At 45.4% G+C, this 24,716-nt stretch overlaps 1 protein-coding gene across 1 annotated transcript; it reads right to left on the bottom strand.

Moving 5' to 3' along the window:
* Window positions 1-329: 329 nt before the first annotated feature.
* LOC100403851 (tubulin beta-8 chain) lies at window positions 330-3,928 on the bottom strand. The gene is made up of 5 exons (XM_078348314.1): window positions 3,490-3,928; window positions 2,826-3,195; window positions 2,211-2,319; window positions 2,021-2,131; window positions 330-1,553 (listed from the first exon to the last, which is right to left on the bottom strand). The coding sequence occupies exons 4-5, from the start codon at window positions 2,079-2,081 to the stop codon at window positions 496-498; spliced, it is 1,119 nt and encodes a 372-aa protein (XP_078204440.1). The 5' UTR covers window positions 2,082-2,131; window positions 2,211-2,319; window positions 2,826-3,195; window positions 3,490-3,928; the 3' UTR covers window positions 330-495.
* Window positions 3,929-24,716: the final 20,788 nt, after the last annotated feature.

Raw genomic sequence — 24,716 nt, 5'->3', positions numbered from 1 at the left:
ACATTGGGGACATCGTCCACTGGGGTCACTGACCACTTATAAAGTTTCAGAAACAGAGGCCCAGCTGGTCCCCCGGAAGTTCAGTCCATGGGATAAGCCAAGGCTTGCCTTCAAAAATGGGTTTCACATGAAGTGGCTGCCCAAGACCCAGGCCAGCCCCAAGTTTGCATGAAGCCTGCCTGCCATGTCCACAGCCCATGCCGCCCCCTCCAGGAGCCACTGGACTGCTTGCTCCGGGGATGTGAGAAGCCCAAGACAGATGCAGCCTTGCAGGACCACTATGCCCATCTGGAAGCAGTACCCAGGGGCCTATAGAAAGAAGGTGAACCCAGATGCTATGAAAGTGCTTTATTAGGCCAAACTACTTACTACGAAAATGCTTTAAAATGCAGCAGGAGGAGATGTAAACACTCGAAGAAGAGCATAGTGACCATGGCTATCAGAACACACTAAAGAATCCACACTGCTTCCCCCTTTACCTAGAAAAGGAAGCTTCTAGGCTACCTCCTCCTCAGCACACTCCTCAAACTCCTCCTCCTCAGCTGTGGCGTCTTGGTATTGCTGGTATTCTGACACCAGGTCATTAACGTTGCTCTCGGCCTCGGTGAACTCCATCTCATCCATGCCCTCGCCCGTGTACCAGTGCAGGAAGGCCTTGCGCCTGAACATAGCTGTAAACCGTTCGGAGACGCGTTTGAAGAGCTCTTGGATCGCCGTGTTGTTACCAATGAAGGTGGCTGACATTTTTAGCCCCCGGGGTGGGATGTCACAGACGGCTGTTTTCACGTTGTGAGGGAGCCATTCAGCAAAGTAGCTGCTGTTCTTGTTCTGAATGTTGAACATTTGCTCATCCACCTCCCTCATAGACATGCGACCTCTGAAAATGGTCGCCACGGTTAGGTAGCGGCCATGACGGGGGTCACAGGCGGCCATCATATTCTTAGCATCGAAGAGTTGCTGAGTGAGCTCAGCCACGGTCAGGGCCCGGTATTGCTGGCTGCCCCGACTGGTCAGCGGGGCAAAGCCGGGCATGAAGAAGTGCAGCCGGGGAAATGGAACCATGTTCACGGCCAGCTTCCGCAGGTCCGCATTCAGCTGGCCCGGGAAGCGCAGGCACGTGGTGACCCCACTCATGGTAGCAGACACCAGGTGATTCAGGTCACCGTAGGTGGGTGTGGTCAGTTTTAAGGTCCTGGAACAGATGTTATAGAGCGCTTCATTATCGATGCAGAACGTCTCGTCTGCATTTTCTATTAGCTGGTGGATGGAGAGGGTGGCATTGTAGGGCTCCACCACGGTGTCTGACACCTTGGGTGAGGGCAGGATGCTGAATGTGTTTATAATCCTGTCTGGGTACTCCTCTCGAATTTTGCCCATGAGAAGAGTACCCATCCCAGACCCAGTCCCCCCACCCAGGGAGTGGGTCAGCTGGAAACCCTGCAGGCAATCACAGCTCTCAGCTTCTTTCCTCACAACATCCATCACCGACTCCATCAGCTCCGCGCCTTCCGTGTAGTACCCCTTGGCCCAGTTGTTCCCGGCCCCACACTGACCTGTAAGGTAGTTCAGTCAGTCACTCGATGGCCATGTATATGGTCATCAGTGGTCACCACCACAATGCAAAAAGCACCATTCACCCTGCAGGTGGAGCAAATGAAACCCTCTCCCCTAAAGTTACAGGACAGCAGCCTTGCCTGTTAGAACCTAGATCAGGGGTCAAACCTGAGACCACTTAACAGACTCGCTGCAGGTGCCTCCTGCCCGTTCCCAGGGAAGGCTGTGGTCACCGCCCCAGCTCAGCTCCCTGAGGGAGATTACATCAGCAACTCCTCACCTTGAGAAGACAGCTGGGCCTTCCTCCCAAATCCCATTTAGGAGAGGGAGACTGAGTAACTCAGAGGATGGGAGGGTGTTCAGGGACCCCGGTTCCACAGTTCCCACAGAGATGACCTTGGGGCACTCACTGACTTTGAGGTGCCCTGGCTAAGGAGCTGCACCCCTGTCCTCATCCACAGCTCACCAAAAATGAAGTTGTCTGGCCTGAAGATCTGCCCGAAGGGCCCTGAGCGCACAGAGTCCATGGTGCCTGGCTCCAGATCCACGAGCACAGCGCGGGCCACATACCTGCCACCTGAACGGAATGGGAGGGCATCAGGGAGGAGACGGCTGCCATTCCCAGGAGGACAGTCGGGGAAAGACTGGGGTCTCACCGCTAGCTTCGTTGTAGTACACATTGATGCGTTCCAGCTGCAGGTCACTGTCCCCGTGGTAGGTGCCAACAGGGTCAATGCCATGTTCATCAGAGATCACCTCCCAGAACTGCAAGAGATGCAAGAGGCCAGACAGGCCAGGGCTGAGTCATGGAGCTCAGGGAGCTGGAGTTGCCCCAGCCCCTCTCCCACTTCCACCCCCACCCTCAGGTCACTGGGTCCCTTGAGGTTCTCCCCGGCAGCCTTGCCAACCACCCAACTCTACCACGTTCTGGGCAGGGAGCCTAGGGACCACAATGCAGAGGCGCCACCCCTTCCACTACCAACATCTTCACCAGCCACCCTGCAGGCCTGAGCTGGGCCCTCAGAGCCCTGGCTGCCAACCTTTGCACCTATCTGGTTCCCGCACTGTCCAGTTTGGGTGAGCACAATCTCCCTCATGGCCAAGGTGGGACTAGAGTAGCAGAAAAAAATGCAAGAAGGAGAAGCAATCACAGAAGAAGTGACTCAGCCCATACTCCACCAAAGCTTAAATAGCCCCACACCCACCTGCCCCAGTCTTGGATCGGGCTCCCAGAATAAGAAACAGCTTTACTTTTACACAGGTGTGCCCACCTGTGAATCCCTTGGAGTTTAACATCTATTGGAGAGCTCAGATGGCCTTTCTGTGGTCCTTTCCACGTTGGGGAAAGATTGTCAACTGGAGAACTTCCTCCCATGTCTTTAGTGAGACTAAATCCCTAGCTGAGCTGAAACTGAATTTTCCTCTGATGTGGGAGGGGAAGATTCACAGAGTGCCTTTGCACATGTCCTAGATTGATAACATACTTTTGTAATCGACAAGTCCTTTCATCTGAGGAGATCTGTGGTTAGGAAAGGCTTTCTGTATGCTAACTCAACAGGCCCTAATTATAAGTTTTCCTTTGGAGCAACTCAAACCCATAGTAAGCTATGGGTGTTAGAGATAGTCAGGCCTCTGATTTCGCTAGAGTCTTCTTTTTTTTTTTTGAAACGGAGTTTCGCTCATTACCCAGGCTGGAGTGCAATGGCGTGATCTCGGCTCACAACAACCTCCACCTCCTGGGTTCAGGCAATTCTCCTGCATCAGCCTCCTAAGTAGCAGGCATGCGACACCATGCCCAGATAATTTTTTTGTATTTTTAGTAGAGACGGGGTTTCACCATGTTGACCAGGATGGTCTCGATCTCTTGACCTTGTGATCCACCTGCCTCAGCCTCCCAAAGTGCTGGGATTATAGGCTTGAGCCACCTCACCCGGCCTAGAGTCTTCTTTAGAATTTGATTAGTTCTTTCACCTTTCGAGAGGACTGCCGTCTCCACGCAGAATGAAGGTGATACTTGATTCCTAAAGCTGAGGATAGGTGTTGGGATAAGGCTGCTGTGAAAGATGAGCCATTGTCACTTTGCAGGCTTTTAGACGATCCAAACTGAGGAATTATATCTTCTGGTAAACACTTTTCAGATAGCGTGGGGAATGTCTTGATCTAACCAGTGAAGGTATCAGTAAGCATTAGCAAACCTTTGAATTTCCTGCAGAAAGGTGCCTGAGTAAATTAGAGTTTTCAGTCCTCATCTGGAGAGGTTTCTCAGCGTTGGACAGGTTAAACTAGAGGAGGAGAAAATTACTGGCTGTTTGGGTTATTTCAGGCACAGAGCTCAGGCAGAGTCACCTGTTTTAGTGTCTTGAAAAGATTTATCACCATAAACCGATGAGACATTAACTGCAACAAAGAATCTCTTCTAGGGTGAAAAGAATCATGTAAGTGCTTAATTATTTCCCTATGATGAGTATTTGGCATTAGTAATGTATTACCATGAGTCAGCCAGCCAGAGGGGTTCTGGGCTAAACTGCAATCCCTGGCGCATTTTTGTTCTTCTTCGGAGTGTTCTGGCCCGGCTCTAGGTATGCTGACCAGCATGCCCATCAGCTTCAGTGCAGTGACCCTGGCTGCCACATCTGCAAGGGCATTTTCTTTAACACGGTCAATCTCTCTTTTGGTGTCCTCTGCAATGAATTACAGTCACTTTTCTTTGGCAGTCAAGCAGCATTCTAACAAGCTCAAAATCTGAGTGATGTTGTATGGAAAAGCCCTCTGTGGTCAGGAGTCCCTACCCATTCCAAATTGCAGCATAAGCATGAAGCACCACAAAAATCATACTTAGAATCAGTGTAAATGTTAACTTTTAAATCATTTCCCGACTGCAGGGCTCTAGGAAGTTCAATCAACTCAGCTTTTTGAGCTGAGGTAGAGGCCAGCAAGGCTTGTAACTTGATTAACTTGTGCTGACTAACAAGAGCATATCTAGCCCTCCTGTTTTCCTGATGCATAAAACTACTTGCATCTGTTAACCCCTCTTCCTTGGGATGGTCAAGGAGCTCATCTCAGTGAGCTGTGTCTACAGTCAAATCTTAAATTGTAGCTCTCATAATTCCCATGTGTCTTGGGAGGAACCCAGTTGGAGGTAATTGGATCGGGGGTGGGGCAGGTCTTTCCCATGCTCTTCTTGTGACAGTGAATAAGCCTCATGAGATCTAATAATTTTATTTTATTTATTTTTTGAGACATAGTCTTGCTCTGTTGCCCAGGCTGGAGTGCAGTGGCAGGATATCGGGTCACTGCGGCATCTATCTCAAGTGATTCTCCTGTCTCAGCCTCTTGAGTAGCTGGGATTGTAGGTACCCACTATTATTGCCTGGCTAATTTTTATTTTTAGTAGAGATGTGATTTCACCGTATTGGCCAGGCTGGTCTCGAACTCCTGACTTCAGGTGATTCACCTGCTGCCTTGGCCTCCCAAAGTGCTGGAATTACTCCCCTTTATAGAGGGGAGTTTTCCTACACAAGCTCCTCTACCTGCTGCCATGTAAGAGATGTAAGTTTTGCTCCTCATTTGCTTTCTGCCATGATTGAGAGGCCTCCCCAGCCATGTGGAACTGTGAGTCAATTAAACCTCTCTTTTTAATTACCCAGCCTCAATGTATCTTTACTAGCAGCATGAGAACAGATTAATACAACCTGTGTGCTGGGAAGGCTGGGAGCACCTGTGTGCTCTAGCAGATAAGGAGCTGGGTTTATAGTTTGTCAGACTTCAAGGGTTATACCTGGAGTGTCTAGCAATAAGGCCTGATACTTTAATCAATGTTCTGCTATAATCCACTGGAGCCCTTTAGCTTCTAGGACCACCTTCCCTTGGTGTGAGGTCAACAAATTTTTAGGTGCTTTCCTAATGTTTTTTTGCCTTGCCTACTAGAAAAGTTGTAGCAGCAACAGCGCTAAGAAATCTAGGACACCCTGAGCCCATCTGGTCTATCTGCTCAGAAAAGCAGGCTACTGGCCTTGGAATGTTTCCTAGTTTTGGGACAAGATTACCCAAGGCCTATGCCTTGCTTTTTGGCCACATAAAGAAAAAATGTTTCATCCAACTTATGGACATCCAAGGCTGCAGCAGAGCCTAATTTCTCTTTGAAAGTATTTAAGGTTAGCTTGCAGTTCTAATTACATTGAAGGAGATCTAATATTTTCCTTTTAGTGTTTTATATAAAGGCTTGGCTACATGTCCAAATCTGGGCACCAATCTGCAGTACCCAACTGTCCCTTAAAAAGGCCCACGGCCATTTGTTGGATTAGGACTCTTGGATGACTAAAAAACTGTTTTTCCTTCAAGGGATGTTGATCAGTTCCAGAGGTTAAGACAGATTCCAAATATTTGAGTCTTTGAGTTATAATCTGAGCCTTGTATGGTGACACCCTATAGCTGCCATTTCCCAGGAAATTTATCAATTTAACAGTATTATTATCTGAGTCTTTTTTAGTTTGGCTAGCAATGAGCAAGTCGTCTACATACTGAATAATTGTGCCCCTTTGCAATTGTGAATTTCTTAAGTCCTTAGCTAAAGCATTTTCAAATAGTTGCGTTAACCCAGAACTCTTCAGAGAGGACTGTCCTGGCTAGTTTGGAGGCTAAATGAGTATCTGGATCAGTCCATTCAAAGGCAAACATATGGTGAATCTGGATGCATTGAGATTCAGAAAAATGTCTTTCATATCTAAGAATGTAAACCAGCTCGCATCCCCTGAGACTTGGGTAAGAACTGGGGACAATGGGGTGTATGGAGATGATAACTGCATTTATTAATGCTCTAAGGTTTCTAATGAATCTGTAGGCTTTTGATCTGGTAACATGGGAGCACTGTAAGGAGATTCTCCTGGTCTTAATAAGTCATGCAGCAAGAATTTGGCAATAAGGGGTTGGATTTCCCCTCATGTTCCCTGCCCTAAAGTGTATTGTCTCTTCCGAGGGTGAGCAGCATGAGGCTGGAGTTGGATTTGAATGGGGGGCGGGGGGGGGTCTTTAGTGTGTTTCCCAGAGCCTGTGTGGCCCAAACCTCAGGCAGTAAATGTGACAGCTCACCCTTAACTTCCCCCCCCCCAGGGGTCAGGAAACAAAGTAATGTTTTATCTGCTTTATGATCTGTGAAGGTCACCTGAGTCAATCAAGTTCTCCCCAGTAAGAGGTCAGGCATTCAGACAGTACTAAAAACTGAATGAGAAACCCAGAGGCCCTGGAGAACAACTTAGAAAATAAGAAGAGCAGTGTTTTGGGGCTTGTCCATCATGAGAAGACAGGAGCCACGGTATTAAATCAGGACAGAGTCATCTGCTCCCGTATCTAATAAGAAGTTAGTACTCCTACATGCCACTTTAGGAGTCACCTGAGGCTCCTCCATCTCTTGATGGCTAATAGTCCAATGGGAGTGGAGGCAGGAAGTATCAGGCCTTACCACTCTTGGATCTGCTGGGCTCTGATGATGGCTCCCTTAAAAGCACAGTGCATTCCCTTCGGTAGCAGCCTATTTTCTTACAGAAGTTGCGTTGATTTATACTCAAGGCACAGTGGCCCGGAAACCCAGACAGACACTTTTACCTTCTCACTTCCTCTACAAGGGCCAAGGGCTGAGAAGCTGGCTCTGAAGTGTAGAGGGCACAAGGCTGCAGCTAGAAGCTGTGCCTTTTGGGAGGTTTGCGTTATTTTTTCTCTGCCCTATTTCTGTGATTGAAAATTGTAAAAGCCAAGTCTAAAAGCTGATTCATGGGAGTGTGGAGGCCTAAGGCTACTTTTCGTGGCTTCCTGCAGATACCAAAGGAAACTAGACGGGGTTATAAAGTGAACTCCTAGCAATGCCTGTTCCTTCTTGCAGTCAGGGGCAGTGTTAGTGTATTTCTTCAAAGTCTAAATTATCTACGCTTTTAATAAGGCTAGGTTTTTACCTTTTCCTGGGTAATTTTCCTGACTTTATAGAACTCAAAAAGCTTTGTCACATTTTTTTATTCTTTCAGGGAATTGAATGATCATAATTTTTTCTCTATATATCCTGCTTTCTTCCTAATTTATTTCTCTTTTTTAGGTCCTAATTCTTTTTTGGGTCCTGGTCAGGCACTACTGTGCCTCCTACTCAACAGGCATATGTTCCTGGTTGCAGGCTGCCACCTATTAGGATGTAGTTTAGCCACTCCCATAATGCGCTGCTTTTCTGCCATGCAGTAGGTAGACACGAATATATGCAAATCTTGCCTGGTCAAATTATACATCAAAGTTAGCCTCTTTACATTTTCCAGGATCCTGTCTATACATTTTCCTGGATCCTCTGAAAACTGTTCGTTTTTTTCTTACATACAGCTAATTCAGACATAGAAAAGGGTACATATATTTATATAGTGTCCCCATGATCATCTGCTACTTCCCAAAGAGGGCAAAGATTCAACTTTGCCAGCGGATAAGAGGCCCTACTGCAAGTTGTTCTGGTGAGGCTCAGGTCTTTCAAGAGTGGTATGTATGTAAAATAGGACTTGAAAGGCAGGAAGAAGATGATGACTGGACACTAGATAGCCTTGGAAAACTAAAAGGAATTAATAACATCTTACACACCTCACCAGAACTGGAAGAAGTCTGACTGTGTTATTATAGGGTGCTTGGACTTGCAGAATAAAGTTCAGCCTCAGCTAAGAAAAACCTAATACTAAGAGGCACTTGCATTAAAGATAATCAGTTATGTCCAGTCCCTGTTCTGCCTTTTCCTGCATCAAACATATACAAGCCCCTTTGCTGTTTTTTATCCTAAGCATCAGAGAAGCCTGTATATAATGTATTTCCTCCCCTTTAGTTTATCTTCTATAAAACAAATTAAGCTGAAAAAAAAAAAAGGAGTCAGACCAAACAGGAGACATGGGAAGGTTGTAATTTGTATATTGTAATACATTAGTCCAGTTTCACACTGCTATGACAAAACTCTTTCAGGGAAAAAGTGACATGCTGGGTTTAGAAAGTAGGGTCCAGCTGTCCTTTAACAGCCCATCAAAAGATGAGCTTCTGGTTAAGAAGTGAGGGAAAACTGCTAAGAAAAAGTCTCCATGTTGACCAGGATGGTCTCGATCTCTTGGCCTCGTGATCCCCCCGCCTCGGCCTCCCAAAGTACTGGGATTACAGGCTTGAGCCACCGTGCGCCGGAGGTTGCAGTGAGCCGAGATCGCACCATTGCACTCCAGCCTGGGTAATACAGAGCGAAACTCCATCTCAAAAAAAGAAAAAGTCTCATGTTCTCCATCCTGAGGCTAATTGTTTGCAGGGGGTTGTGGTAAAAGAGGATGTGGCTAAAGAGGCATGTCTGTTTTTGTCATGTGGGGCTGTTAAATACATTTCAACTTCTAATCATAATGATGGAGAGGCTTTTGCTGATCTTTTCTGCTAATCGAGGTACAAAAATACTAAGTTCCAAGACATCTCTTTTTTCCAGTGTCACTTGGACCAGTGGCAAATTAAACAAGCAGTCAGCTAAAAGTCAGAAAATTGTTAAGGAAAGTAAAAGCTAAACTGTTTGAGGCCTCCTGCCTGCGGTAGCCTCCAGGCTGCTACAGAACACAGGCAGTGAGCAGAAAGGTGACAAGATACAGAGCACTCAGGTGAGGGACAGGGAGCACAAGGTGGGCAGTTCAAAAACAGAAAGTCGCAAACATCTTGTTTAGCAAAATCTATTCTTCTCAATATACCCCAGGGCCTCTATCCCTGTGAGCTTGGCCTCCAATCTGAGTATGACACCCCCGGGCCTCTGACTTGGGGCTGAGTCTCTCACCCTAACATTATACCATAGGGCCTCACACTTAAGTGATAGTGGATAATTATTCTTACCCACCAGAATGGCTTTATGACTCTAAAAGATGCCCCACTTGCCTGATGTTAGCTGATTGATTCTGTGTGAATTGTTTTTCTTGGAGTGGGGGTCTTATCTTGGTGTCCCTTCATGGTGTTGCTGAAAGATGTTGATGAAAAAGAGGGTCCTGATACAGACCACAAAGGAGGATTCTTAGATCTTGTGCAAGAAAAAATTTGAGGTAAGTCGGAGAGCACAGTACAAAAAGCACATTTATTAGAAATGACTCCATTACATAGTTGGGCATCCTCAGAAAACAAGAGCAGGAGTGCACTGTCTTTCGTTAGTGTCTCTACCTATAAGTAACTATAAAGAGAAAGAGTTATAGTTAAACTTGGAAAGTGCACTCCTTTAGAGATGTACTCACTAAAGGCAGGGGCCATTAGTTTTCACAATGACCATTAAACCTTTGACCTAAGCTAGCTCATTAATATTATCTTTTAAAAAAATGCTGCACTCCTAGGACATATATACATTTTTCAGTCTTGGTGGAAGATGTCTTGTATGGCTATAAATATTCTGCAATTGTAATTGGCGGCCAGCTAAAAACTGTGGCTATTTTCAAACCAAAAGGATTAATCTTTTAGATGCCTTGAGAGTGCCTCACTACTCATATTAAGATAGAGTACTCTAGTCATGTTTATTAAACTAGAGGCTTGGCAACCATGAGTTTCTCTAACACAGCAAGTCTACTTCTCAATGAGAAAACATATTTCTCAGGAATTTTGTGCATTTTGTTTGATGGAATTTGGTATCTTTACCAAAATGGTAGAAAACAGTACAATTAGTCCTTAAAGATTTCTCAGGATTATATATAAACAAAATGATTATAGATAATATGCAAGTTGATACTCAAAAGGAATTTTGTTTAAAACACAATGAGGTTTTTTATTTTTATTTATTATTTTATTATTATTTTGAGACAGAATCTTGCTCTGTTGCCTAGGCTAGAGTGTAGTGGCACCATCTCGGCTCACGGCAACCTCTGCCTCCCAGATTCAAGCAATTCTGCTTCAGCCAACCAAGTAGCTGGGATTACAGGCATTCATCACCACACCCAGCTAATTTTTGTATCTTTAGTAGAGATGGGGTTTCACTGTGTTGGAAAGGCTGGTCTCAAACCCCTGAACAAAAGTGATCTGCCCACCTTGGCCTCCCAAATTGCTGGGATTACAAGCATCAGCCACTGCTCCCAGCCACAATGAGGTTTTTAAATATTTCTAACTGATTTCCTGTTGTGGAGCAGGGAGCTACCAAATTCAGCACATCATGGGCCTAAAGCAAGAGAAGACTGAGGACAAACTCTGGAACACATGTGATTAAATTAATTACAATTAAAACCTAATAAGATTTAATAAGGCTGTACCTCTTAGTTTCAAAATCGTTCCTGCCATTTTAAAATGTGGTGTTTTTCAGTGGAAAAGAAAAATAGTGTTTATCTCCAGGGTAAAGAACAAGCTTCCCTGCAGGGACTGATTGAGAGCTATGGCTCAGGATTAAAAATCCTTCTTTCTTCCCTTGTAAACCAAAAATAAATTCCTAAGCCCCTATTGACTAAATGGAGCCCTCTTATTGGATAAGGACATTTCAAAGTTAACCTGAAAAGCTAGTTCAGGCCATGGGTCACACGTGCCTCATTATACTCTCTCTTTTTTTTTTTAATTTTAATTTTTAATTTATTTTTGTGGGTACAAAATTTGTGTATATATTTATGGGGCTACATGACATACTTTGATGCAGGCATTTAATGAGTAATACATAATGAAAAATGGGGTATCTATTCCCTCGTGCATTTATTGCTTGTGTTATAAACAATCCAATTATACTCTTATAGTCATCGTAAAATGTATAGTTAAATTATTTTTTACTATAATCACCCTGTTGTGCTATCAAATAGTGTCTTATTTATTCTTTCTAACAATTTTCATGCCCATTTAGCATCCCCACTATCCTGCTGTTCCCCCACTGCCCTCTCCATGCTCTGGTAACCATCCTTATACTCTATGAGATTGGTTGTTTTGAATTTTAGCACCCACAAATAAATAAGAACATGTGAGATTTGTCTTTCTGTGTCTGACTTATTTCACTTAAAATAAAGATTTTCAGTTCCATTTATGTTATTGCAATGACAGACCTTTATCCTCTCTTATAGCTGAGTAGTGTATGTGTAACACGTTTTCTCCATTGTGTATATGTACCACATTTTCTCTATCCAGTCATCTCTTGATGGACATCTAGGTTTCTTCCGAATCTTGGTTATCGTAAACCTTGCTGTAGCAAACATTGGAGTGCTGATATGTCTTTGATTTACCAATTTTCTTTCTTTTAGGTATATACTGAGCAGTGGGATTCCTGGACCATATTGTAACTCTATTTCTCATTATGTCAGATACATCCAATCTGTGTTTCTACCAACAGGGTATGAGGGTTCCCTTTGCTCCTCTTCCTCACCAGCATTTGTTTTTGACAGACTTCAGGATAAAAGCCACCTTAACTGGGGTGAAATACTATCTCATTGTGGGTTTGATTTGCGTTTCTATGATGATTAGTAAGCACCTTTTCATTAGCCTGTTTGCCATTTGTATGTCTTCTTTTCATAAATGTCTATCTAAATTTTTTGCTTACTCTTTAGATTATTACATTTTTTTCTATAGAATGTTTTGAACTCAATATATCATACTGTATTAGTCTGCTTCTGCACTGCTATGAAAAAATACCTGAGACTGGTAATTTATAAAGAAAATTGGTTTAATTGACTCACAGTTTCATATGGCTTGGGAGGCCTCAGAAAACTTACAATCATGGCAGATGGGGAAGCAGGCACCTCTTACATGGCAGCAGGTGAGAGAGCATGTATGTGAAGCAAAGTGGGAAGAGGAGAGCCCCTTATAAAACCATCAGATGTCATGAGAACTCATTCACAAGAAAAGCATGAAAAAAACCACCCCCATGATCCAATCGCCTTTTCACCAGGTCACTTCCTCAACACCTGGGGAGTAAAATTATATGAGATTTGGGTGAAGACACAAAGCCTAACCATATCATGTGGCTATTAATCCCCCTTCAGATGAGTAATTTACAAATATTTTCTCACCTTCTATGGGTTTTCCCTTTACTTTGTTGACTGTTTCCTTCACTGTTAAAAAAGCTTTCTAACTTGCTGTAATCCCATTTGTCCATGTTTGCTTTGCTTGTCTGTGCTTATGGGCCATTATTTAAGACATTTTTCTCAAACCAATGCTCTAGAGGGTTTCCCCAGTGTTTTCTTGTAAAAGTCTGATAGTTTGAGATTTTAAATTTAAATCTTTAATTCATTTTAATTTGGCTTTTGTATGTGGCCAGAAATAGGGTTCTAGTTCCATTCTTCTGCCTATGACTTCCCAGTTTTCCCAGACCTATTTATTGAAGAAAACTGTCTTCCTTTTTATTGTATGTTCTTGGCACTTTTATTGAAAATAAGTTTACTGTTGGTTTATAAGTTTGTTTCTGGGTTTTCTATTCTGTCCCATATCTGTGTTTATGCTAGTGCCATGCTGTTTTAATTACAATAGCTTGGTGGTACAATTTGAAGCCGGCTAATGGGATTCCTCCTGTTTTGTTTTATATACTCAGCATAGCTTTGACTATTATAGTATTTTGTGTTTCCATATAACTTTCAGAATTCTTTTTTGTTATGTCTTTGAGGAATGTTATTGTTATTTTGGTAGAGATGGTATAAAATCTACAGATTACTTTGGATTGTATAAACATTTAAAAAAGATTTTAAAAATACCTATTTATGTATTGTTTGATTAGATTTGCTAGTATTTTTCTTCGCAAATTTTTGCATCAATATTCTCAGAAAAGGGCCTGTACTTTGCCTTTTTAATGTGCCTTTGTCTGGTTTTGACATCGTACTGATCTCCAAGAATGAGTTAATAAATGCCCCCTGGACCCTGCACTGCTCTGAAGGCTTATATCATGGTCAGGCAATGATTATTTCTTCCACAAATGAGCTCATTCTCCTCCTCTTGGGATCAACCCTTTGGCCTGCATGGAGGCATCTGACACCAGGATTCAGGGAATGTTCACTCCTTCCTCTTCTCTCAGCTGCCTGTGGAAATTCCCACCTCATATACGTGACTCCCACAGAGTGGCACTCACTGATCATGGGTTTAACTTTAACCGCTTAAAAATAAGTCAAGGTTTAAGGTAAAGTAACAGGAGGCGTGGGTATCTGAGCAATGCAGAGAAGCAAGTCACAGGGCCATAGAGACGTCACAGCTGGGACCTTCCAGGTCTCCCCAAATGCCAAGTGCCTGAAGCCCTCAGTGGGGCCACAGAGTGTGTTTCAAATGTGATGTGGGGTCATTTGTGCCAGTTTTATTCTACTTTTATTTTCTTCTGGTTTTCTTTCTATAAACCACATACGTCACACATGCTACGTGTTAGTCATCCATGTGACATCTGTCTCACACGGCAATTTAAAGAGGACATTGTTCTGCTGCGCTTTTCACTCAAAAAAAATAAGAATAAACACGAGCTCGAAACTCCTTTGGAATCACTACATGATCTGATAATTAGCAAAGGCAATCCATGAATCACACACAAACATGTCTGCGTGTATGTGTATACATACATTCATAGGCGCAGGCACACACGCCCTGAAGGTCTGCACAATGTAAAATTCTAGAAATGTTCATTTCTAGTTCCTGCCAAGTGCTGAAAACTGTGTGCACCTGAAAAATCACTTGGCTTCTGTAAACAGATTTACCGAATGAAAAAATTAACACTGTCCAAGTGTAGAGGCACTAGAATTTTATGTCTACATTATTTTTTGAACTACCAAACTCTTATGATTTTATTGCATTTTTAACAATGCTTGAGTCAAATATCTCAAGTAAAAAACATCTTCTGAAAAGAAATATATAAAATCATGAAATTTTTAAAAAGCATTATCTGCTGACTCTCTCTCCCCAAAGTTGTGTTAATTTGTATGTCATGCATTGGTTTCTTACAATAGTTCAAAGTCCTCTGGAAAAATGTCAGCGTATCACCAAAAGAGCAGAAAACATGTGTTTTGAGAGCCTCGCCTGAATCCAGGAGTGGAGAAAAATGGCAGAAGCTTGTCCTGAGCAGACATCTGGCATCCACAATGCCAGTGAGGAAAGTGCATCTCAAAAAAAATTAAAAAGGCACGGAAGAGAAGCTGCGTGAAGCTAAGGGACCTCCACTTTCACTTTTAACCTTTGGCAAATGACTTCTTTAAACACTGTGGGTCCATTGGTCTATATATTTATGGGGTGTGTGAGATGTATGGATACAGGTGTGCCATGTGAAATAAGCATGTTGTGGAGAATGGGGCATCTGTCCCCTCAAGCACTCACCCACTGAGTCACAAACAACCCAACTACACTCCCTGCATTGTTTTAAGATATGCAGTCCAGCTATTCTTCACTGTAGCCCCTGTTGTGCTATCAAACACTAGGTCTTACTCATTCACCTGTAACCACCCTGCCTCCCCTGCCCCGCTGTTCTGCCCAGCCTCTAGCAGCCTTCGTTCCACTCCCCATGGACATGGATTCAATTGTTCCAATGTTTAAACCTAAAAAGTAAGTGAGAGAGTGTCGTGTTTGTCTTTCTGTGCCTAGCTTAGAGAAATCATTTTACAATATCTGGCATGCTTGATGGTGACAGCCTGAGTCGGGGCTGTTCCAGTGAGGGGTGTGATGGGGGTGGGGCTTTAGTCAGGGGGTGATGAGACCCCACCCATGGCCCAGCAGCCATGGGAGCTGGCGAATGCCCTGCAGGAAATCAAGGCTGCACATTGATGTCCTCCTCCCAGCTGCTGAAGTGATGTCTCCTCCCGGTTGCTGAAATGATGTCCTCCTCCTGGCTGTGTGAAGTGACGTCCTCAAAACTGCATGAATAGGTGTGTGGCAGAGATGTGTGGGTTCCAGCTGTGACTGATGAGAAAAATAACAGCGATCACAATTTCCCAGCCACAAAATGGGGTGCAGCAGAGTGAGGACCTGGCACGGAGGAGAAACAGACACACCTGAACACCCATGGTGGGACGGGCAGCCCACACTCACCCCTGCATCCTCACATCCTCTGCTGGAACACAAGGATTTTGTGTGTATCACGGGTGTGCATGTGTGAATGAGGTGTCATGTGTGCAAGAGCCCGTGTGTGTGTGGTCAGCATAGCTGTGTGTGAACTGGCAGGAGAGTGTGGATGTGTGTCTCTGTCCAGCTGAAAGGACTGTGAGGGGAGTGGATACCGCCCTCTTCATGGCTGTCTACACCCAACCTCTGAGCTGGCCCCATCCCACTGTGAGGGGAGTGAGTGGATACCACCCTCCGTGTGGCTTTCCATGCCTGACCTCTGAGCTGGCCCCATCCCACTGTAAGGAGAGTTAGTGGATGACAACCTCGGTCATGGCTTTTCATGCCTGACCTCTGAACTGGCCCCATCCCACCTCCCACCTGCAGGCTACATGGGCTGCACCTGCCATCTGCCCAGCAAGGCACAGGTGTTTCTCCCAAGTAGGGGCTGCCCTCCTGCCACCTCTGCTTGCAACCACCCATCTCAGGACGGCTTTGCTCACACCCACCCATCACAGGACGGCTCTGCTCACCAGCCCATCTCAGGGACTGCAGGCCAGTAAAAATAAAATGGACCCAGGATAGCAGGAGCCTGGCTGGCTGTGTTGATGGATTGTGGCCTTGAAATGAGCCCTTGAACATTTGTAGACTAAGAACCTTGATCCATGCCGGGCAAAATGAAAACGGCGTGAGAAAGGGCATCAGCTGGATCTGGGAATCTGGTTTGGCTGTGGTAGCCACTTGTGTCTGGCTCGCAGTGGCTCTGCTCAGGCACAGATCCAGGCCTCTCCCAGAGAATGATCCTTGCCTGCTCTTTCCTTCAACCACCGCTCAGCTCTGACCCTGCCCTCTGTTGTCCTGTGCACATGTCCAGCTCTGTGGAAACTACCACTCTCAGGGTGACACCTCTGCCATGTAAATGGTCCTACTGGCCTTAAGATGTCCTTGGAGTGGAGCTGTTCCCGGGGGCTGCCGGCCACAACCTCAGGCACCACAGGCTACACCTGCCACATCCATAGCTGCCCCACAGGCCTGACCTGCCATGCCCATGGCTGCCCCACAGGCCCCACCTCTCACATCCATGGCTGCCCCTCAGTCGCCACCTGCCATGACCTCAGGCACCATAGGCCCCACCTGCCACACCCACGGCTGCTCTTCTTGCTCAAGGGCATTTCTTTGAACATGGCTTTTGGGTTTTCTTTACATGGAGTTTATAAATCACAGTCTTCTTGGTCATAAGACAGGAACGAGCCTCGCAGACATCACAGGGAGTTGAGGTGACCAGCTGTGTGAGGTGCTGCCTTGAGTGTGTGGATCCTCTCAGCAAGAATTAACAGCTGCCCGGCCCCAGGAGCCCCAGCCCAGGTTCAAAGCCCTGCGTTTCTTTTAACTGTCTTCTGGATCTGAAGGGTGGGGTCACATGGAACACAGGCAGCCTCCGTGTCTCCATAGCAGGGAGAAGAGGCGCCTCTCAATTGTCCCTTCCTGCAAATTCCCCTCCCCATCCCAGAGCTGTGACAGCAGAAACTTCTGGATAGTGGAACCTTCTGGAAGGTGGATTTCCAAGAATTGTCCTTATCCTAGAACTGCATTCAAGAAAAACACACTGACATGATTGCAGGCAGAGGTAATAGAAATGAAGGTATAGTTTTCAAGTAACCTGAAAACTAAATTATCCATTAAAGTTTATTACATTAAATATTTTGCACCTGCACCAACTCTCATTTTGTCTCAGCTTTCACATAAAATCTTGCAAGTACCTCTTAATAATCCATTTCTACACCTTTCGAGTGTGATGAGCATTTCATGTATTTTACAACATTTCAAATCTGACACTCAGTGAAACCACAGGGCTCATTAGAAGGAATATAGGTTTTTAAAAACAGGGAACAGCCAGGTGCGGTGGCTCATGCCTGTAATCCCAGCACTTTGAGAGTCCAAGGCAGGCATATCATGAGGTCAGAAGTTTGAGACAATCCTGGCCAACATGGTTAAATCCTGTCTTTAATTAAAAAACAAATACATAAAAAGCTGAGAATATTGAATCCATGAATAAAAGAGAAAGGAACTGCAATTAGATAGAAATGCTGAAAAGAATGTATCATTCATTCACTTTTGAAAACAGTTCTATCCATTCAACGCGTGCTTGTAGCTGAAAGCACAGGTATTTCAGGCCCTGTCCTCAGGCCCAGCCCACTGCCTGCTGCAGGTCCCCGGGAAGCGCCCACACCTCCCTCCCACAGGCAAGGCTGCCTCATAATGAGTGTGTGCCTCACTTCGTCTTCACCTTTCAAAATTGTGTTATGCATTATAATAACTTTCATTTAAATGAAAACTTTATGCATCAGAAATAGAAAGACCACAAAATGTGTGGCCACCCCTGAACTCCAGTGCCACCGATACTGCCAGACATTGGCTGGGCAAATGGGAGCAATTCATTTGACATTTCTGCACTAGATTTTTTAACTGCAAATTGAGCTTGATAACATTGATTTCATGAAGTTTCCTAGGGATGCTGAAGGCAAACAAGCCCAGTTAGACCCAGATGAAATGAAGAGAGAGAAAAAGAGAGAGGGAGGGCAGGGAGAGGGAAATGGCGGAGGTGCCAACTCATTCTCCTTCCTAAATGAGCTTAGTGGTGATTCTGTGGCCACTCGGTAATGAGTGCTTTCTCCTCTGCAGTGACCCGGGGTGGCTTCGCCATCTGTGTTTATTTGATCCTAGCTGAGGAATGGGCTCCTTCTCAGACCTCAGGCCCTGGAGACTCTCCCTTTAATCAGCACCATGAGATCTTTACTCCCTCCTGGGCCCAACTGATGATGATATTACCAAAGGCATGCATGTAAAATGCAAAGTAAAGAACAAGATTTTGAGTTAAACCCTGGAGCATTTTATTCTAAACATCTGGAGTCCATATCACTGTAAAAGACATGCCCCACACTCAGTTTAAAATCATATGCAGGGGCTTGGGGAATGAGATAGGAAGGCACCGAGCCCCTTCAGCTGATGTCTAACCCACAGCCTCTCCCTCCAGGATTCCCAGGCCTGTGCTTTCAGTGCTATGCTGCCAGGTAGATTGTGTCAGCTCAAAGTCCAACGATCTTATGAAATACTTTTCATGTTTTTTTTTCTTAATTTTAGGAGGGTTTTTGAAATATGTTTTTGTTTTGTGGAGGGGACACCCTCTGTCTTTGACTTGTGGGAGCCTCCTCCATCTGCGTGTACTGAAGCCAGTGTCTGCCACACAGCCTCTCGGCCAGTGCCCGTGGTCAGGTGCAGCTGCTCACTCCATCGCCCTGGAGAGCTCCTCCCCTCACCCCTCCACCCATAGCTGAAACCACTGCCCTGCTCCCCCACACGGTAGCACTGTCTCCCCCAAGATGTCACGTGGCGGGATCCTTCACCTGTGCCCACTGAAACCGGCTTCCTTTCCTGACCGAGTGTCCTGGGAAAGCTTCTGCAATCGGGATGCATCTTTCCATGCTGGCTGGAGCCCCCTGTGTGGAAGCATCGCATTGGTTCACATCTTCTCCTGCCAATGGACACTTCATTCTCGTCCAGTTATTGGTAATGAGAAATAGGCCTAAATACTCCTGTGCAGGTTGATGGACGCATGTTTAAGTTTTCTCTTGGGGGGAATGACAGGATTGGGATTGGATGAACTGGTAAGGATGGGTTAACTTAGTAAGAAACTTCCAGACCACTTTCCAGCATGACAGGACCCCTCCCATTCCCACTGCAGCTTAGGAGAGTCCCAGGTCCTCTGCGTCATCACTAGAGCCTGGGTTGGCCATTGGATTCTGTTTGTAGACATTCTAATGGATTTGCAGAGGGACTGCTGATCAGCATTTCTCCAACATCTCTGTGATGCTGAGTGTCTGTCCTGGGCAATCTGCCCTCCCAATGCCTTCTCTGATGAGGCCTCCATTCAAATATTCACCATCTCTTTTATACCGGGGTTTTCACTTTCTCATGGTTAAGTTTTAATGGTTCTTCATATATTCTGCACGCCAGTGCATTGTGAAATGTGTGATTCACAAAAATTTTTTCTAGACCAAAGTTTGTACTTTCATTCCCTTTAAATTCTTACATTGCTATACAGAGTTACAATTTTGAATTTATGACTAAATCTAATTGGTCAATATTTTCTTTTATGAATCATGCTTTTGGTGTCAGGTCTAAAAACTTTTCACCAAACCCGAGGCTGTGCAAATTTCCCCCATTTTTATCTAAAGGTTTTATAGTGTCAAGTTCTATGTTTAGGCCTGTGACAAACATCGAGTAGTGTCTTGTATCAGCTGTGGCCTTATCTTCCTGCATCTCTGACAGTATCGTGGGCATTTCTCCTGCCTGCACCCTGTGCTCTTCCCGTCTTCTTGGTCCACTCTTCCTGTGAGTTTCAGGGGATGCCTTAGTACTGGCACTGTCCTGGTCCATCAGAAGTCTTGTGGGCTTGCCCACCTGGGAAAGTCAGAACTGTGATGCTGACTGGATACCCTGTGAGTCAGGGAGGTGCTGACAGGAGTTTGGTTTTACAGATGGGAGAGACCTGGGAGGGGATAAACTTGAAAAATGTCACAGATGAGAGGCCCAGGCAGGGCAGGTCTCGGGCTACCCCACTGTGTAAGCACCAAACGTGGATGTGTCAGTGCCACGCCAGGAGGGAACACTCAACCACAGGCTTCTGGATGCCCAAGACCAAGTCTTGTTCAAGAGGTACATTCAGCTGAGCCAACCATGGCAGAAATACATAAGGGCAATCTCATGGTTCCTCTGGTTAAATCCCCTGCTAATCCCACCCTACTCAGAGGGAGCCAAGTCCTCACAGCAGCCTTCAAGCCCCACCTGCTGGACCCGATGTCTCATGCCTGTAATCCCAGCCCTTTGGGAGGCTGAGGCAGGCAGATCACCTGAGGTCAGGAATTTGAGATCAGCCTTGCCAGCATGGTGAAACCCTGTTTCTAGTAAAAATATAAAAAGTGGCTGTGCATTGTGGTACACACCTGTAATTCCAATGACTTGGGAGGCTGAGGCAGGAGAATCGCTTAAACCCAGAAGGCACAGGTTGCAGTGAGCTGAGATTGTGCCACTGCACTCCAGATTGGGGAACAGAGCAAGACTCCATCTCAAAAACATAATAATAGTAATAATAAAAGAACAAGGCAAAAATTTAAAGAAGTAAACAGACGCATGGCAAAAGAGTTGAACCAGCCCTTCACAGAAGAAAAAAATGTGGAGGAATGGCCGATAAAAACATGAAGAGGTTCTTGGTCTAACAGGGTGAGATACCAGGTGACACTGAGCAGACTGGTAAAAATCCCACAATCAGTGAAAGTGTTAAGGAGAATGGAGAGCCACAGGAATGCTCAGCCACCATCAAGAATGACTGTGAATTATTTCTGCTATACTTGCTTATGAAAGGGTGTGTGTCGTGGGACATGAGGAAAATTACATTTCTTACTGCGGTGAAATTTTAAAAATTGAAAGCTACTGACCAGAAGAAACTGTACTTCTGTACAAAAGAAATTCCCAAGAACCTTCATAGTAACACAGTCCTAGGGGCCCACCTGGCCAAACACTCATCAGCAGTAAAACAAAGACATTTCCCACAGTCCTGTCCACCAGGAGAGACCATGCAACAATGAAAAGGAATCAGGTCAGTGTGGACGGGTCTCAGGAAGAGAACAGAGGATGAAAATAGACCTGGAGCAAATGCTCAGAGCCAGTGCAGCAGAGGAGCAGCCACACAGGAGACTTCTTCACATCAAAGTTCAAAACTGCAGCTGAGGCAACAGAGCAAGACCCTGTCTCAAAGAGACAACAGTGTTCGAAAACCACACGCAGTATTGTTTAGGGATGCGCACAAATGCGGGGAAAGAAATGCGCCACGAAGAAAAGCATGGGAATGATAAAGACTAAAGCAGAAAGCCACTCCCTCTGAAGGAGAAGGGAAGGGACTGGGGTTCGGGAGGGGCCTCCAGGGAGCATCCAAAGTTTGGTTTCTTCAGATTCTATTTCCTAAACTTGGTGGAGCTCCCGTGTGTCCAATGTGTGAACATTCCTTATACCTGACCCATATTATACAAGTGCTTATTTCCTATACAGTATTGAAAAGACAGTTATAAACAAGATTCATTAAAGAGCAAGATGGCAGATGAGCATCAGGAAGGAACCTCAAACACATTTGAGATGTTCCACCCACGGAACCTCACCACGGATACCCTTGTGCTCACAGGCCTGGCCTCCCCTCAAAACACAGTCAGTTGTTGGAGATCAGAGGTCACACTCATCACAGCAGAGGGGCAGGAACAGCTGGGGTGGGGTCCTTCTGTGATGCCCACTGCATCCCCAGCTGTGTGAAGCAACCCATCTGCCACGTCTCACAGATCATTGTGCACTGAAACCGCATGGGGAAAATGGTAAGTTCTCCGTGTGTCCATCAGCAGCAACTCTCAGCTTCACCTCTGTCCTTCACCCCTCCATGAAACAATTTTATAGAGCTTTACTTGGACCTATTTTTCTATTTATTTTTATTTTACTAACTATTGAAAAGACATATATTGTGTGCATGTGTGATTTGTTTCTATCAGGATAACCCTGGTTAAATTCCTACTATCATTATTATTGCCAACATCATTTAGTTTTTTTTAAGCTTTTCAATTCCTGAGGATATTGATCAGGGTCTTTCTGTCTTGTGAGACAGAAAACAAATCCCAACTGTGTAGCAGGAAAGAGAAAGCATTAACATCGAGGCCTGAGACACCCCAGGCTCAGCTTGCTTGGTGTACAGGCAGATCTACAGTTTCAGGTGCCCTCCTGTGATTCTCTCTCTCTCCTTCCCAACTTCAGATCCATGTTTAGCTACAAGAACCTCAGACATAACACCATCACTAACTCCTCCAAGGATTCCAGCTAACCTACCCTTACTCCGCAACAGCAGCCCTGGATTCTCTGAAATCTCTGACTCTGAGTAAAGCAAAAAGCACTCCTGCCCCCTCAAACTAAAGTAAGAACCACTCCTGTCCTGGTACTCAGGTCCTCAAACTAAAGGAAGAACTGCTCCTGCCCCAGTCTGAGGCTGCGCAGCCCTCAAACTAAAATAAGCACCACTCCTGCCCAGGTCCCCAGCTGTGCGGCCCTAAAATTAGAGAAAGAACCATTTCTGCCCAAGTAGTTGCTGCCCAGCCCTCGAAATAAACTAAGAACTGCTCCTGCCCAGGTCCCCAGCCGGGGCCATCAACCTAAGGTAAGAACCACGACTGCACAGAACCCTGTCTGCATGGACTAAAGTAAGACCCCTCCCACCCAGGTCGGCAACTGTGCAGCCCTCAAAAAATACAAAGAACTGCTCCTACTCAGGTCCACAGCTGTCCGGAAATCTAAAGTAAGAAATGCTCCTGCCCACATCCACAGCTGCGTGGCCCTCAAACTACAAAAAGAACTGCTCCCACCTAGGTCCACGGCTCCGCGGCCCCAAAGTAATGTAAGAACTGCTCCTGCCCAGGTCCACGGCTGTGCGGCCCTCAAACTAAAGTAAGAATTTCTCCTGCCCAGATCCACAGCTGGGTGGTCCTCAAAATGCAAAAAGAAATGCTCCTGCCCAGGTCCACATCTGTGCAGCCCTTAAACTAAAGTAAGAGCTGCTCCTGCAGGTATAGGAAAGGCAGGTATAGGAAAGGGTCAAAGACATCATATCCCCTCCTCAGATTCTCAGGCTAAATCTGCACTTTGTTCAGCTCGCAATCTTTGCATATTTATATATTAGCATTTGGTATACACTATTTTGTGTGGAGAGGTATAAACAATATATTTAAACTTAACGTTTCTAGTTACCATATGGCCTACTGTTAAATATATCCACACTGTTTCAACTACTTTAATGCTGTGAGACAAATGAGCTGTTAAAACACGAGTGAAAGTGTTTGTGACCCCGCGGCACCTGTGGGTCTACAGCCATCGCCCCCTTGCCCGTCCTGATGGCAGGATCTCTCCACGATCTCTCCCCAGAAACAAGCCCGGGTCTGTAAGACAAGCTGCACTCAGCTGTCATGACATGCAGTCAACATCGGGCAGAAGGGACACCATTTTGCAATAGGCTGCATAGACGGTGACAGGGAAGTAAGGCCCATGGCAGTGCTCCCTCCTCAGCACTTGTGGCTGCTGACAGGAAGCATTTTCCTCCTTCCCTCGCCTGGTGACTGACTGTCCTGAACCACGGCCTCTCCCGGGTGGCGGACACGGAGGAGAAGGAGGCTCCTTCCTCAGGGTTGAAGCTCCATGACACGAGTGAGGAATTCACTGTGGTTCCCCCGTGCACTCCTGGTTAGGCAGGAGCTGGGCGCCCCCTGGTGGAAGCCCTGAGGAATCTTGGAAAATCAGTGTTCAGATTATCTCAGGCTGTGATTTTCGAAATTTCAACTGAAATCTAGCCCACCATCCCATGCCTTGATGGAACAGATGGAGGGTTTTTTTATTTGTTTGTTTTTTGCTGTTGTTGTTGTTATTTTTAAACAGAGTCTTGCTCTGTTGCCCAGGCTGGAGTGCAGTGGCATGATCTCAGCTCACTGCAACCTCCACCTCCCAGGTTTAAGTGATCCTTCTGCCTCAGCCCCCTAGTAGCTGGGATTACAGGCACATGAAACCATTTCCTGCAAATTTTTGTATTTTTAGTAGAGATGGGGTTTCGCCATGTTGGCCAGGCTGGTCTCAAAACTCCTGGTCTCAGGTGATTCACTCACCTGAGCCTCCCAAAGTGCTGGGATTATAGGTGTGAACCACCATGCCTGGCCAGAACAGAGATTTTAAAAACTAAAAAAATATCCAGTAGGCAAAAGTCAGTTGCGTTTCTTCATATCAGCAATAACGAATGAAAATAATTGGAACTGGAAATATTAAAATGCCATTTACAATAGCACCACTAAAGTTGAATCCCTTAAGTATGAATGTAACAAAATGTATGCAAATAAGCATTCAGAAAACCATGAATCACTTTTAAGAGAAACCAAAAGAAATACAAATGAGTGAAGAGATGTTCCTTAACCCCTAACCCTAACCTTCAACCCTATCCCTAACCCTACTCTGATTACCCTTATCTCTAAAGCTAACCTTATGGTAACCCTCAACTATAATTTCTAACTTTACTTTTACCGATTCTAATTCTAACCTTAATCTAAACCTACTCAAACCTTTACTGT

The sequence above is a fragment of the Callithrix jacchus genome, chromosome 13 (assembly GCF_049354715.1).
Source record: "Callithrix jacchus isolate 240 chromosome 13, calJac240_pri, whole genome shotgun sequence".
Taxonomy (NCBI): domain Eukaryota; kingdom Metazoa; phylum Chordata; class Mammalia; order Primates; family Cebidae; genus Callithrix; species Callithrix jacchus.
Note: the sequence above shows the minus strand (reverse complement) of the source record. Positions and strands in the feature narration are given on the sequence as shown.

What these genes read in the sequence shown, in the direction of transcription:
- LOC100403851 (XM_078348314.1), bottom strand. Translation starts at nt 2,081, where the DNA reads ATGGACTCTGTGCGCTCAGGGCCCTTCGGGCAGATCTTCAGGCCAGAC. An exon ending in GCCAGACAACTTCATTTTTG is followed by an intron (nt 1,554 to 2,020) that starts GTGAGCTGTGGA and finishes ACTACCTTACAG; the next exon opens with GTCAGTGTGGGGCCGGGAAC.